The sequence below is a fragment of the Manacus vitellinus genome, unplaced genomic scaffold (genome assembly GCF_001715985.3).
Source record: "Manacus vitellinus isolate BGI_N305 unplaced genomic scaffold, ASM171598v3 scaffold_27_pilon, whole genome shotgun sequence".
Classification (NCBI taxonomy): Eukaryota; Metazoa; Chordata; class Aves; order Passeriformes; family Pipridae; genus Manacus; species Manacus vitellinus.
The window spans coordinates 2805122-2820845 of NW_021940039.1; the positions used below are offsets into that span (position 1 = coordinate 2805122).

The window sequence follows — 15724 nt, forward strand, 5'->3', positions numbered from 1 at the left end:
AAGGCACAGGGGGGTTGGGGTCACTGGCAGTGCCTGGGCTGGGGACTAACCCACGCCTGGCTGGGCTGCCCAGGTGCTTTCCAGGCTTTTGCCGGAAAGCAAACCTTTTCCCCGGTGCAGGAAACCCCTCAAGATGCATGGAGTTGGTAGATTATTTTTAAATTAATTTCTATTTGTTTGCCTTAAGAGCTGATTTATGGCTGCAATCAGCTCCAGAAGTGAGGAGGGTGCAGCAGACGGCAGGGAAGGGTTCGACATGGAAGGGCTGAGCTGAGAGATGGGCACACGTGGACCAAGGAGGACCAGGGCATGCTCATGCTCCACATTTCTCCTCCCAGAAAAGGGGGTATTTCCAGCATCTCTTCAGAAAACAAGCAATACAGCACTGGCACCCTTAAAATCCAGCAGTCACTGCTATAACCCACGGGGGAGTTGGCGTTGTGCAGCGTGGGGCTGTGTAACACAGACCTTCTGGGGATGCCTGGTGATTCCTGAATCACAGTTTCAGCCTCACATACCCACTGCACACACCAGCCCCCAGCTCAGGGAGCCCTCTCAAATCCTTCCACATTTCTTAATCATCTCAGTTTCTTTCCTAAGGCAGCGCCCAGGACATCCTCCTCCCTCACAGTTCCACACTGCTGCCACATCATCTGTAGATGCTCCTGCACAGACCAATGCTATTCCTGCAACAGCAAGTCTGAGATGAGGCAGGGAAGAGCACATTCCTGGCTGTGGCAAAGCCACAGGATGAATTGCACCATTCCCTTCCCTCACAAGTCCCGGAGCTCAGTCACAGACAGAGACTCTGGAGCTGCTCTGGAGCTGCATTTCAAAGCCCAGCAACCACAGCGGCTTTAGAGAGTCCTGGCTGCAGAGGGAAGCCTGGAGACAAGTCTCGCATGCAAAGCAAGAGATCAAAAACCAGGTGAAGAATCAGGACAGTCCAAGACGTAGTTATTTTTCAACTTTCCCAGGTCTGGAAAGGCCGGATTCAGCAGAGTCAGGTTCAGCTCCCAGCTGTGCTGCAACCTCATCATGCGTCCACCTACTTCTCCAGGGACTAAAAACCTCTCCTAAAGCTCAGCCCAGGGAGTTTAGCTTTATTTTCTGTAAAAAAAACACACCAGGGGGTGGTGGTGTCAGGGCTTCCAGCTGAGCAGACGTGGAGGATGCGAGGTCCCCGCGGGCTCAGCCAGGTGAACATCACCCTGTGGTTTTTCCTTTGGCATTTCCCAAGCAAGGGTTACCCAAACCAAACCCCAAGCAGCTTATGGAGATTAGCATACGAGACATTAAAGCTATGCTTTAATTATAAATATATGTGTTGGCAGAGGACAGGGCGGGTGCTCCAGGATCAAAACAGCTCAGAAGGGCCATTAGAAAGTAGCTTTGAGGCGGTGAAATGTGGCCAAGCTCCCCCGGGGTCCTGAGGAGCTTCTGAGAAACCCCCAGAGAGGCCCGTGTGGTCACACTCCCAGCTCCACGTGTGACGTACACCCTGTTCCCAAACCAGGCAGGAATGGCTAAAAATACCGGTGTCTCTCCCTCCCCCGAGCGCAGCTGAGAACCGTTTCCGTTGACTCATTAACCTGCTGAAGAGGCATCAAACACTCTGGTCGGGACCCACCCCGACGGAGGGTGACGGAATCCCGATCCCGGGGATGGCCAAGCCCTGCTCCAACACATGATGATCCCTCTCCCAGCGCCATTTCAGCACATGGAGCAAGTCATGGTAGACTGACTCACAACCCTGCACTTCTGGGGTGTTTTCCACCAAGGGACAAGCACTAGACAGGACAGGGGACAGCAGTTGGTCCCCATCCCTGTGGATAGGATGTTGCACGTGGTCCTTGCAGGGGTGAACACACTGATTTACAACCCCCAAAAGTCTGGGGCTGCCGTCCATCCTGGTGGCTTTTTGTTTCAGGGCAGGTCAGGCAGAGGCTGGGGGCTGGATTCCCACAACTCTGGGCTGGGATGTGTCTTCCCCCTCCACGCTGGCCCAGAGTGAGCACCCGTGTGAGGGGGAGGCGCATTAATAATGCACCGCGCTGCCGACCCATAAATCTCCAGCATGATTCATGGCCAGTGTGAAGGGTGATGGAGAAGGCCTTGTCCAAGGTCAGACAGCAAGTCCCAGGGGACAGCCTGGGAACGGGAACAGCGGCCCCAAATTCCCACCCTGCTCCCAGCACCGAGCCCAGGCCAAATCTGGGTCTGCTCAGCACGAGCATGTGCATTTGTTGTGTCTGCTGCACATCCTTAAGGAGTTACAACCAGTGGTCCAACGCTGCAGCTATTCCAGCAGGGCTCCAGGAGAGCTCTGCAGATCGGATAATCAAAAGCATGAATGAGTTGCGGGGGTGTATCAGAACCTGTGAGCTCTGCTGCCAAGCCACTGTCCCAGCTCTGCTCTACCTGTCTGCTTGCCTGGCTGTGGTGACTCCCAGCACCCCCTCATCCCACTGCGGTGCTGGCAGAGCTGGGGTGCCCATCCCAGTCCCCCCCATCCCATGGCTGTCGTGTTGGGCTCTCCCTGTGTGTGGCTCTGCGCTCCACCAGCCCTTTGTTCGCTCCGTCCCCGCTCGCGGCGCACAAGGCTTTTCCTCCAACCCACCAGCAACAGGTTTTGTCCCTCCGCAGCAATGCGGGCACTGAAAGCATCCCGAGGCAGATGTTTCTGCGACCTCTGACCCAAGACTAATGTTTTCCTTTCTGTGCTAAGCTGCCATCTGCCACGGCCGGCACAGATGACACCCAGGCGCTCCCGCAGCCCACCCCGCCCCGGCACAGCTCCCGCATGGCGGCACGGGGGCTTTGTTCAAATTCGGGATGTGTCAGCCCTGCACAAGCACAGCCCGGGGGCTGGGGACTGTTTCGGAGGTGCTGGGTGCATGGGGGGATGCCCTGGATGTGGGGGCTCAGCCTGCACCACCCCACAGCTCACACCACCCACTGCTCTCCTATCCTGTCCCAGCGCGTCCTCCCAAGGGACCCCGAGACGGTGGCAGGGCTGGAGGTAAAACCCACCTCAGGCTTACAATGCACAAAATAAGCCATCAAGCAAAATGGAAACCAGGTGTAAGCTGGAGCACGGCCACTGGATATGCAAGAGCTTTCTCCTACCCCAATCTCATCAGGGGCCAGCCCCACATTGTGGGAGGGGCTAGTGGGGAGCCCCATTCCAGCCCCTGGCCCCGCATCCAGGCTGCCTCTTATCTGCTCTGCTATCACATAACCTCTTCCTCACCCTCATCTGCTGGAAGCATAAACGGCCGTGGTTGTTTTCCCCAAAGTATGAGCAGCGTGGGAAAGCTGAGCAGGGGAGCCTCGGGTCTTCCCTCAAGCCCCATTTTAGGGGTACTTGACACTAATGGGGCAGCAGCACACCCAGGTGGTGGGTGTGGGGTCTCCCACCCTGGGGGGCAGCCCCCGCCCTGACAGGCTGGGTTGGGGGGATCTCTGCTCCATGATCTCTGCTCCATGGTACCTGTGGCTCGGAACAGCACCTCAGATGAGTCTCTAGTCCCTCTGAGAGCCACCCCGGTGCAGAGAAGGTTCAGGAACCATGACCATGACCTTGCATGGTGCAGAGGGTCCCCACCAAGGGACCATCACACCCCCAGAACCCTCTGCACCAACAAATGCATGGCATGACCAGCAGATGCCTGTGCCAGCGTGGTCTGGAGCCAGCAGAGTGAATCAAGTGGCCAAACATGATCAGGACACTCAGATTTCTGCTGGCAACAGCTGAGGGAAGGAGAAACAACCCACAGGAGAGTCTCCCTTAGCTGCATGACAGCCCACAGCCCCTGCAGGTTGCTCCCAGCTGCAGAGCAGTGACACAACCCTACCCCGCTGTCCCCAAACCCCTCGGGGTAACCGTCATCCTCGGGCTGACAGGGAACCACAACTGCCTGCTCCACACCTTCCCCTGCACCCCAGCAGCTGCAGACCCTGGGTGATAGGGAAGCCTGCTTTCCATCAGCCAGCCACACACAGGAGTCACCTTTCCAGTTGCGCCAGTGGCTTCCTGCCGGGCACAGCCTGGAAGCAACAGCCCAGCTTTCTCCTGAAGTTACACCCTTCCCCGTAAGACACGTTTGCTCACTGCCAGCCCAGGGATCCCTGATCTGCCCTGGCTCCAATCCAGGCAGAGAAAGGGCCAGTGCTTGGGGATATGTCTCCATGTCCCCGAGAGAACAGACATGCTTCTTAATCCATCTTATTCCATTCATTCTTATTCCACTGCCTCCCCAAGAACCCCTCCCATGCTGCACAGAGCAACAGGTGTGTACTCCTGTCTACAGGAGGGCTTCCCAGCGGCATCAGCCTGCCTTGGAAACACCCTGCTGAGCACAGGAGCACACTCTGGAGCCAGGGAAAGGTCTGGAAAATGGTCCTGCTGGAAAAGGAGAGCTCAGCACCCTGCTCTCTGCTCCCACCTCTCATTCAACTCCTGGCCTGGCACCATCACTCTGCTCAAGTGGCACGATACACCTGGAGCCAGCAGAAGGAAACGGGAGCAGGGAGACAAGGAACATTTTGGACTCTGCCTTGACCTCCCTGGGGCATGTGGGGCTGTGGATGCTCCCTCTGCCCTGGCAGGCAGGGGCTGGGGGCTGCTCGAGCCCCCTCCAGCAGCAGGCCCGGCCGGGCTCACCGCGCCTCACCTGCAGCTTCGCTCTGTGGTTTCTGGCACAAACGTGGCCGTTAAGAAACCAAAGGCTCTGCCACAGCTCCCAGGAAAGCCAAGGCATGAAGGCAGAGCTGCCCAGCTCCCCTCACCCACGTGGGGCACCCCGACTGGGTGATGCACCCCAAAGCTCCCCCGGCGCCGGCACAGCCCCACAGAAACCTCCAGCAGCCACAACGCAGCTCCCAGCACCAAAACCCAGCACGAGACCAAACTGGTGGTTTTTTAAGAAGTCCCATCCAGGCCCTGCTTTATTAAACACTCTGGGACACCAGCCTGGGAAAAAAGCAGAGTTTCACACAGGGAGGTGGTTGGCAAAGCAGCAGGTTACTCCAAGTGACATCAGGTTAATAAAGCAGGAGCAGATCTCCACTCTTGTTTAATTAAAAAAGCAAACTGCAATCCCAAGTCTTTGATGTGTTTTTTTTTTTTTCTTGTTCCATTTCATTTTTGACCTAGCCCAAGCCATCTAATTGAGATTTTAAGATCCAGACTTTCATCTGGAGAGAAACTAAAGGAATTCCCAAACCTGGATATGCTCATGGACAGGAGTGGGGAAAAACGTGCTACAGCCCAGTTCCTCCTACGAGCTTGAAGGGAGAGGGAAAAAAATGGCTTTGTTTCTTAAGCAGACATTAGTCAGGATAGTTTGGGAATCAAAGTTCCCATTGTAATGAAAAACAATATAATCCCATTACTAAGCAGAGTGGCCAGGCTATTCACCGGGTGGTAACTGGCTACCTGGGAAGGAGCTGCCTTTCAATGGAGCTTCATTCACAATAAACATGAAAGATGTCGAAGGAAGAGCCCAAGACAAAACTCGCCCTCATTCCCACCCTCAACAATGGCTGCTATGAAATATTTGTTTTCCCCAGTTGATGTTTTTTATATCCTCTCCCGGTGTAAAGCTGCACGGCCCCATTGTTTGTGGGAGCTCGGCTCACTCCGCTCATCCCGGCCCCTGCTCCTTCTCTTGGAGGAGCCCATTTATGGGGCCACCATGAAGGATGTGCTTCCAGCAGAGGATCCCCAGGGAACACAGCCCGGGCTGAGGCCAGAACATGATCCCACCACCCACCCACAGGACAGGGGTGGCTTTCCTGGGGCAGGTCCTCCAACAAGTGCCAACAGTGCCCAGTGTGCCCATCAAACACCAGTATGGCACCCAGCTCTTTTCCTCCTCTGTGGTGCTGCCGGCACCTCTGGCATCTGAGAGCACTCCCTGCAACTGCTCCCTGCTCTGGTTTCTCATTTGTAAACTTTTCCCCCTTAAAACGCTTCATTCTTTGAGCCAGCAGAAGGAAAAGTCAGAATTTGGGGGAGGTGAGGAATTTCCACCTCCCCAGGCTGCCCACCAGCCCAGCACTGCTGGTGCCCAAGGCCACTCTCCCTTCCCTATCCCTTTTGGGGTAAATGCCCATTTTTCCCCGCTTTGGACTCAGTGCTGTCCACACTTGCTGCCTGTGCAGGGTGAATTCACAGTGCTGTGCTCCCAGAGCTCTGGCACTGGTGTCACACCTCTCTAAGGAAATGATGAACTCTCTTTTTTCCCCCTTTCCCCCTCAAACCAAGTCTTGGTTAAACACCGTGCAGCCCAAGAGCCAAATATGGAAAACTCCCACGCGTGACCCCACCATCCCACTCTTCTAATCCTGAACATAAAACCCACGATTAGGATCTGAACAGCCACCAAAAGTTTAAACAAGCTAAATTTAGCTCCAATATTTATAAACAAAGAGGAGAGGGGGGTTTAGCAGAGCACACGGGTGCCCCTGTGGCACAAAGCCAACCGAAAGCCAGAGAAATTCCTGCTGGGGATGTTTCAGTGAGATGGGGAGCGGGCAAAGGTGGCAATGGCCAGACAGTGATGGATCCAGCTCCCCCCCAAGCTCATGGCCACAAAGCTGCTGGCTTCCCCTTGCAAGCAAAGCTCCCAAAAATTGTTACGAGCAACAAAACCCTTGCCCACTTGGAAACCATGTGCTGAGGGATGTAAAGCATCACCGAGCAGACGGGTATCAGCTCCCGGGATCTGTATCCTGGGATTTCTGTTGCTGCTGAGTTTAACCAAGGAAACGGCGAGGGAGGGAGGGAAGACTCTGCCTCCGACACCTTTTGCCGGCAGAAATCCCTGTGTCAACATGACGCCCTCGCCGAGGGAGCAGGGACAATGGTGGCGGCTCTGCCCTCCGGCCGCAGCCTGCATTCCTGCCCCCCTCCCCTGGAAACCCCCCTTTTGTGGGGAGCAGCAGGCCCTGTGAAAGGGCCGTCTGTCGCCCTGCCTTTTGACTTGGAGGTCTGTGTCTAACATTTTAATAGGGGCTGGGGGCCAGGGAGAGGCCCCCCCTCCTCCCGGGCTGCTCCCCCGCGGGGTCACTCTCCCAGCCCGCCCCAAAGTCGGGCAGCGGGTGTGAGGGCGGGAACTGGGAGCTGATGGTGTGGCACATCCCACTGTGGATGGCCACATTCCTCCACCTGCTCAAGAGGAGCCATCCAATGGGTTAACCACCCATGAGTGCCCTTGGGAGGGTGTCCTTCCAATCCCCCGTGCAAGGATGCATTGGTGGGGTGGGAACGCTGGGGCATGAACTCCTCCATGGCTGCTCATCAACAGCAGAAAATTTCCATCTTAAAATAAACCACTAGACACTCACAAATGCTCAACTCCCAGGCAGTGATGCCAGTGGGGAGAGTGGTCCTTGGGGTTCCATCACCCTGCTGACACCAGCTCTCAGCAAGGGGACATAGGACAGAGCAGCTGACAAAGCTAAGTGCCCTAGTGCCAAAGGCTCCTTTCCGTGCTTCTCCTGGGGACAGCTGTGGCAGACACAGGTAGTGCCACATCACACCAGGAGCCACAGGGGAGGATGAGGAGGAACTGGCAGCTGGATGCAAGGCTCAGCCCTTGCAACAGCCAGGGACTGATCCTGCAAAGCTCAGGAGGTCCAAGCAAACATGGCACTGCCAATCTCAGCTACACTGACTTCAGATCAAGCTCAAAGCAACAGGCTGCTCAGCCCGTGGGTGCCCCTCCAGCACCCAGTCCTCCCACCCCACCCCACCACCGGGCCACTTGCCTGCAGGGTGCCCCTTCTATTAAATAAGGGCAATGTTATAGCATCATTAAAACTTAATAAATCCATTTCCCCTATAAATACCATTAAATTCAGATTTTGGGGAAGGGAATTAGGGTGAAAACTTGTTAAAAGAAAATGACTCCTGCGCAAATAAATTTTTGCAACTTGACTGAGCATGAAAGTTTCCCATTAAAATGCAGCTCGGCTCCCTTTGCTGGAAATGTGCAAGAGCCTAATAACCAGGGCCTAAACATTAACTGTTTAACTGGCTTTTCCAATATTAACTCCAGGCTGCCATGGGGGGAAGGGGAGGACGTGACGGGTGAAAGCTTAAAGCAGACATTAATTACTGCTGTGCCAGGGAGGCACACCCCGAGCGCGCACCGCTCGCTTCTCACCACCACCCTGTCCCAGGGCACATGGGGGGAGGCTGGGGCTGTTCTGAGCAGGGCCAGGGGTTGGACTCAATGATCCTTGTGGGTCCTTTCCAACTTGGGATGTTCTGTGATTCTGTGATTCCCAAGAGACACCAACGTTGGACGCGGCAGAAACCCCACTGCATGAAAAGTAGTGGGCACGATTGCTGCCTCATCAGCTGATGGCCACTGTAGGTCCCTTCCAACTGCAAATGTTCTATTTTGGGGGGCAGAGCTCCCCATATGGCCCAGCCAAACACCTCTCCCCCATCCCCAACACCTCACACAGGCTTTACTCCTGTCTCTCTCACACCAAGCACTGCATATACCAGTGGGAACCACCATCATCATCAGGCTGCCCAGAGAAGCTGTGGCTGCCCCATCGCTGGAAGTGTCCAAGGCCAGGTGGATGGGGCTTAGAGCAACCTGGCCTAGTGAAAAATGTCCCTGCCCATGGCAGGGAGTTGGAACAAGATGGTCTTTGAGGTCCCTTCCAATCCAAACCATTCCACAATTCTCACCTAATTCACCTCCCTGGACCAGGATGCAGCTGGCAGGCTGTGCTGCTCCTTCTTGCACTGAGACAGGTTTTGATGTTCAGGTAACCAACTGCAAATGGAGGGAAACTGAGGCACTAAGCACACCTTTCTGGAGGTATGTGGGAACCCCAACCCCATCCCATAAGGCAGACCCCTGCCCATGGGGTACCTGCCAGCATGAGGCGGTGAGAGGAGAGGACCTGACCCACAAGACAAGCACTAGAGCTGTAGACAGAGATGCTGCAATGGGTCTGGGTGCTGCCACACTCTGAGGAAGGCAGAGTCCACACATGGGTGTGCAGGTGTGAACAGGCACCTTCACCCCTGGCCAGATGGTCACCTGGAAGCAGCACTGAGCTGCTCCACCAGCAGGAGCCACATGTTAAACACTGGGGTATTCCCAGCTGGGCATCTCTAACTGTCCTGGGGCTCTCCAGGCAGGCAGATGGGAGCTGCCACAGGGTTTGGTGTCACTGAGACCCAGCAGGTGCTGCCAAGACTTCCCAACATCGCACACAACAGATGTGCAAAGAGAGTTGTGATATGAAATCCAACTGGGGCTTCCAAAGCCCTTCAGCCCCCAAGTCTGCGACCCTGATCAGACCCTGAGAATGCCAGAGGTGCAAAGGCACGGCCTGACCCTCACACCTCTCTGCTCCTGGCTGTCTCCACATCCAGATACCCAGGAATCAAGGATGCAACATTCCCCCTCAACACCAGAGCAGCATTTCTATGCCTATTCCAGATCTTTGGCTGATGCCAGTAGCTGCAGTTTTACTCCACACCAAAGTGCGAGCACAGCCCTGGGCTGGTGAGCACCTCAGAACACTGAGGGCTTACAGTCTCTGAGATGGGAGTAACACCAACCTGCTGCTGCCAGCACCTCTCCAGGCCAACCCCAAGGAGCCCAGCACTGCAGGATGGTGCCCTTCCAGGATAGATGGTCTGGGAAAGCTGGGATGCCTTCTCCCCGCAGCAAATCTGGGCTCTTAAGGGTACCATGCAGCAAGACAGCATCAGGGATTGGTAGGATTTGGGCACAGCTGCTGGGCTGGGTGGCTGCAGCACCATCCTTCAGGCACTGGGGCTCAGCACCATGTGCCAAGGGCTTGTAATGAGATGAAAACACCATTCAAGAAGCATCTGGAATCACCTCAAGCCATCACCTCTCTGGCCTGATGGACTTTCTAACCCTGGACCCCAAGGCAAAGAGCTGTGGGAACAGCCCAGGACCAGCCTGGGGAGCAGTGAGTGAGCAGCCCAAGTCCCCACAGCACTGCCTCGTCCCAGGTGGCAGCAGGAGCTGGGCAGTCCTCAGGGATGACTGGACACAGCCTGAGTGGAACAGGTGGATCCTGAACACCTTTTCAGCTGCTGGGATGGAGGCAGGATTCAATTGAGATCCCACTGCAGGCCTGATTTCCGAGGGAGAGTTAAGTTGTATCCCAGAGGCTCTTCCACTCCACAGCTCCAATACATGGTCTAAAACCTTCACCTGGAGTTTGGCAGCACGTTAACCACAGAGAATTCTCCATCCAGATCCAGAGTGTACCAGCTCTCCCTGACTGCACCCCGAGGCTACTCCCTCGTTAAACACACTGATGCTCTATAAATTTCACATTCCACTCATGTACACACGCCGTTACCACTTGGGACACCTACCAACACGAGCAAAAACGAGGCTCACCACCCCTCCAGGCCTGGAAAAAGCAGGTTAATTTCCAAACAATGTTATTTTAAAACTTGCTAACTGCTTCCTGATTATGTTGTCCGAGCCCTTAATTGGTGCACAGCCTGGTCTTGCAGTGACTTATACGTGTCACCCTCATGCTACATACAATAAACCATAACAGCCTTGGAGGTGAGGCCAGGGATGCAGAATCAGCTGGAACAAATGGACGTGTTGTGGCTGCCAGCAGGGAGGAAGAGAGCGAGTCGGGGGGTTCAGGTGGAACAGATTTTGGTGGATTAAAACATACCCCATACAACAAAGTGAGAGACCTCCAGGAGCTGCCCATGGAACACTGCATCACATCATGAAGATTGAAGATGACCCTGCTCATTGCAGGGGGGCTGGACCAGGTGACCTTTAAATGTCCCTTCCAAGGCAAGCTGCTCTGGGGTCACACATCTAACAGCTGTGAGTAAACAGCAGGAAGCAGCCCCTCTGATCTCTGGTGATGATGGCCACTGTGAGTACTGCATCCCCCCTGCATCCCTGAGCAAATTTATCCCAGCAGGCAGCACCCCATCTCTCCTGCTCATCTCTGTGCTGCAGGGACTGCTGAGGGAGCCACTGAGACATCTCTTGAACGTGACCCACGCTGGCCACGCAGTGCAACCCTCTGCCCATCCCAACCATCCAAGCCATGAGAAAAACCTCAGCTCAAGCAATAAAATCCCAAGGCAAGTGAACAGGAGAGAGTAGGACCAGCAGAGACAACTGATAGCCATTGAGACACCTTGCAGAGAGGAGAGGTGTAAACAGATTCTTTTCTAAAAGAGCTAAAACCCCTGCTGCTGTCCCAATGACCTCACCAGCTGGGCTTCTCAGCTAAGTTTCTTTTCCACTGGAATTCACAACAGGTGACACTTATGTATTTTTAATCTCCCCTCTTACCCATTTCCACCTTGTTCTTTCCGAGAATGAGATCAGACTTGAAAGAGCCACCAAGAGTTCTCAACATGGCTGAATCACTGCTCCCCTAGTTCTTTAAGGGCTTCCTCTGGTTGATTGTTCAACACTCCACCCTCTTCCTCTCCAGCACCGAGACTGCATTTTTTCTTTGTTATTATTTCATGGAAATAACGTTGGGTTAAAGCACATGAGAAAAACCAAACCAGAAGGAAACTTCCGCCCTTTACAATGAGATAACAATGACTGAGCAGTTGAATAACTTGAAGGGTACAGAGACTTGCGGGGCTCACATCACTCCTCTGCCTTCCTGGTTGTCTCCTGAAAGAGTTTTGAGCTAAAATAATCATCTCTTCCCGCTATGGTCCCCCTCTGAATATTTCTTCCCGTGTTTCTGGCCCGCTGCCCGTGGAAGCTGGTGGTGGCAACAGGCACCAGCTCAGGAGCCATTGCCCTGGCTGAACTACAACACCACACTGATTCATAAACAGAGGAAGTACTTTAGCAAACCGACTTTTCCCCCTTTTCAGCACAAACCTAGTGATTAATTTAACTTATTCCTTCCCTTTGCCGTCTCATTTGCTTCTCTGGGCAAGAGGATGACAACCCAGGCATAGCTCCTCTGACTTTAATGGTGAGAGGCTGGAAACTCAGCCCTCTTTCATTCCATCTGCTTTTAACTAGCGGAGCAAGGGAGGTCCTGGGAATAAATGTCACATGGCACAGAGAGCTAAAATCAGCCCGACTCATTTGCAGGGATGCCAGTCAAAACTAGAGTTATCCAACAGTCTAATTAGGAGCTATCACTAGAAGTCAAAACTGCCTCTTGGAAAAACCTTCTCATTTTGTCTGGGAAAATGCCTTAGCCAAAGGCAAGTGCCTTTTCTGGAATGCCACAGCTCCCCAGTGCCACCAAACCTCATGTCAAACCCCGCAGCAGCCACCAGCTCCAGACTGGACCTTTTAAAGCTCCAGCTCTGGGACAGAAACACCCTGTGCCTTCAGCTGGGGTTTGTGCAAGACACAGGAAACTCTGCTGCTGCTACTCTTCCAGCACTGGAAGACCCAGACAACCCTGCCAAGATGGAAAACAGCTCCAAAGCAGCTTAATTAGGGCGCTTCTGTCGCGAGCCCTCCAGCCGATCCAACGCTCAGTCCCCTCCATTCAGTCAAAGCCCTGCGTGCCCCGCGCTGCCTGGCAAAGGGACAAGCAAGATAAGGCACCTGGAGCTTTACAAACCACCCCTGTAAAATAATAAAGGCAGAGAAAGCTCCTTGTCTCGCACCGGCGATCCCCTTTCCGCAAAGGGGCCGATAACCCGGGTTTGGAGTTATCAGAGTCGTCTCCACGTAACCCAACGAGCTCTGTCCCGCCACAGGCACCGGGACACTCGTCCACTGGAGTAGCGTCTCCCTCATACGCTATTTATTTCACTCCACTTTCTAATTGGATTTGTGGGGGCAGCACAATGGGGCTTTATGGCCAAACTTTGTTAAGTGCCAGGCCGAGCAGAGATGTGGCCAGCAGCCAAAATGGTGCATTTCACGCAGGCGCCAAAGGGCAGTGCCAAGCTTTTCTGCGTCTGGTATCTGTGCTCTTGGCTCTGCTTTGTTTAAGGAGCTTGGAAGCAAAACTCCTCGTAAAGAGATATTCAAACAAGTGAAAAACCAGGGTTTTGCGAGTTGCTATCAGATAACTTGGGAAGTTGCACCTCCTCTAGCCTGGCTGTACCTCTAATATCTACCCCCATCGCCCTGCACAGGACAAGAGCTTTAACACACCGAGCACACACACCTTGGGCTCCTGCAAAAATAACTCACACACAGTCACGAAGCCATCACGGCGTCTGCAGCCAAGAGAGAGGCAGTTATTCACAGCCAGCAAGCAAGAAGTTGTATAAAGTTAACTTTTTCTCTTAAAAAAACCCCACCCCAAGCCCACTTCAGCGGCTTCTCCAAATAGAGCTCGCACACATCAGATCTAATTAGATTCCATCACCATCTGCACATGAAATGTAAATCAGGAGTTGCAGAGACTTAAGAAAAAAAGGAAAGAATGACCACAAGGAAAAGGAGGGGTGTAAGGTTGGGGAGGGGGTGGAGGGTTGGGCATTCTGGGAAGCCATACATGATTAGTCACACAGCATTAATCTGCCTCCCTTAACAATAGCTGCCGAATTTCGACCGAATCCCAGCTGTCGCTCTTTGAATGAAAGAAAACAAGATTTAGAGCGTCAAGCGTTGGTAAGGGCTTCTGTGCAAAAAAAAGTGGCGTGCATTCATTAGTGGCTCACAAAGGGACCCAGCCTTTGTCCATTAAATTGCTCATGTGCCTGATTGATTTGCTGATTTATTTGCACCAAAGGGTTGGGGGGCTCAGCTTGGAGAAGGGGGCGGGAGGTGCCCGGCTACTGGGCAGAGTAACGGCACCCAGGCGGATTTGCAAAAAAGCAACACACATTGTCAAGGGAAACTGCCATTCAACAGGTTGGGATTGGAAATGCCTTCAGGTTCCTCCGCCGAGGACTTCCTATTTGGAAATTTGGGGTGGGTGGGAACGTCTCCCCGCCTGCTCTCGGCTCAGGCCACGTTCAACAGGCAGAGGGGAAATCTGGCCGGAAAACAGAGCCTTGCCCATTCACATTTCTTTTATGGAATAGTTTTAAAAAGGGAGCTGGAGTCTTATTCATTTCTCTTGGTTATTGTTCCCTGGGAGCCTGGAGTGAATCGGCCATCGCTGCGGTGGGTCGGTTGGTCCTTCAAAGAGTCCCAACGCTTTACACATCCGTTTCCCCACAATCAGCTTGGAGAAAGCCCCGGCCTGGGTGCCAGGTCCCGCCAGGAATACCAGGCTAGACCACAGCTTGGCACCAGCACTGGCAGGGCTGTAGGAGGAGGTGGCCCTGCTCCCCTGGGGATGGACGTGGACATCATTGGGGCAGCTCCAGCAGCCAGAGCCACTCCATGAAACCTCTCTTGAGTGTTTATTGGAGATGTACTGGTCACCCCACAAACTGCAAGGGGCTGAAAGGCAATGCTTCAGGGCCAGGAGGGAGTAGCTGGAAGACAGACAGACAGACAGCCTCCCTCCACGCCCGATGGTCCAACAAGCGCCGCGGGCTGGCCCTACCTCCTGCTCCATCAGCAGGGCAGTCTGCATAGGTTAACACCAGCAAAACATGGCCCTTTGCCCATGTTTTTCCACCCAGCTAGGAACAAAGCCCGATCCTGCCAAACTCGCGGTGACTCCTACACAAGCAGGTTATTCTTGCCACTCAAGGAAAGAAAACGCATCTTGCCCTATTAAATCCAGAGCCTTCAAAGCAAAGTCAACATGCATGTCAATACTTTGGTCGGGAGAGATGAAAATCCTCTGGCTCCTCCATACTTACTGGCACACCTCCGTCCCGTTGGGAAAAGTTTCACACTTGCCCCCGTTGAGGCAGGATTCGGCGAGCTGCGTGCACCGTAAACCTGCAAACAGAGGGACAGCGTTAGCCACAGCACAGGTCCCGGGTGGCAGCAGTCACCCAGACTGGGGACAGGCTTGCTGAGACCCCCAGAGCCCCCTGCACCTGTGCAGCCTGGCGAGGTGGGGGTACAGCACCCAGCAGCCCCCACCCGCAGGGTGATGGGGGCAGGCAGGGACCGCGTGGCCTCAACTCTGAGAGGCTCGCCTAAAAATAAACTCAGGGTGGGCTCGAGGGTAGGCTGTGCCTGCTCCTCCAGCAGGAGGACTGACAGAGCGAAACCCCAGATTAGGCCCTTGAGTGACAAATGCCATTTGGGAAAAACCATCTGCCCCAGGGCCCATGAGTTACCACGAAGTCGGTAACGAAATGAGTCGCCCGTCATAACTTGCTGTGAGTACAGGTTTCATTGTCTGGCCCTCAGAGTCAAATTCTGCAGAGTTACCACAGCAACTCGCTGAAAGTACCAGAATCGCTTCCGATTTCCACCCCGGCTCGCTCTTCCCCTTCTCTGCCCCGCTCGCTCTTCACGGTAACTGGTTCTGTGACACGCGTGTGCAGCCGGGGCAGTTTCACATTGAGCCATTTCAGCTTTGCACTGCCACCACCACAACCAAAATCGTGCCCTGGATGGGCACCGAGCCCACGCACCCCAGGAACACCCCGCTGGGGCTCTGGCCCCAGCCCCACGTGTCCCCGTGGGGGTTTGGGGACCACTCCGGGTCAGGCACAACTTCCTGCAAACTTTGCCTCCGAGGGCTGCCAGCCACGCTGTGGGATGAGGGCAGCCCCGCTGCCTCCGCTCCCCAAAACCCTCCCAGGGCTCTCCGGAGCAGGCTGCTAGCTCGGCCCCGGGACGTGGGGAGCACCGCAGGGCTCCGGCCCCTC

The 15724-nt window shown here is 54.5% G+C and overlaps 1 protein-coding gene across 1 annotated transcript in view; it reads right to left on the reverse strand.

Annotated features, from left to right (window-relative positions):
- Positions 1-14886, reverse strand: part of NOTCH1 (notch receptor 1) — a gene marked incomplete at its 5' end in the record, with an annotated part of 40332 nt that extends 25446 nt beyond the window's left edge. The window contains one exon of the mRNA XM_018074405.2: positions 14759-14886. Within this exon, the coding sequence (XP_017929894.2) occupies positions 14759-14886 (128 nt within the window). The remainder of the gene's footprint in view (positions 1-14758) is intronic.
- Between the last annotated feature and the right edge of the window lie 838 nt (positions 14887-15724).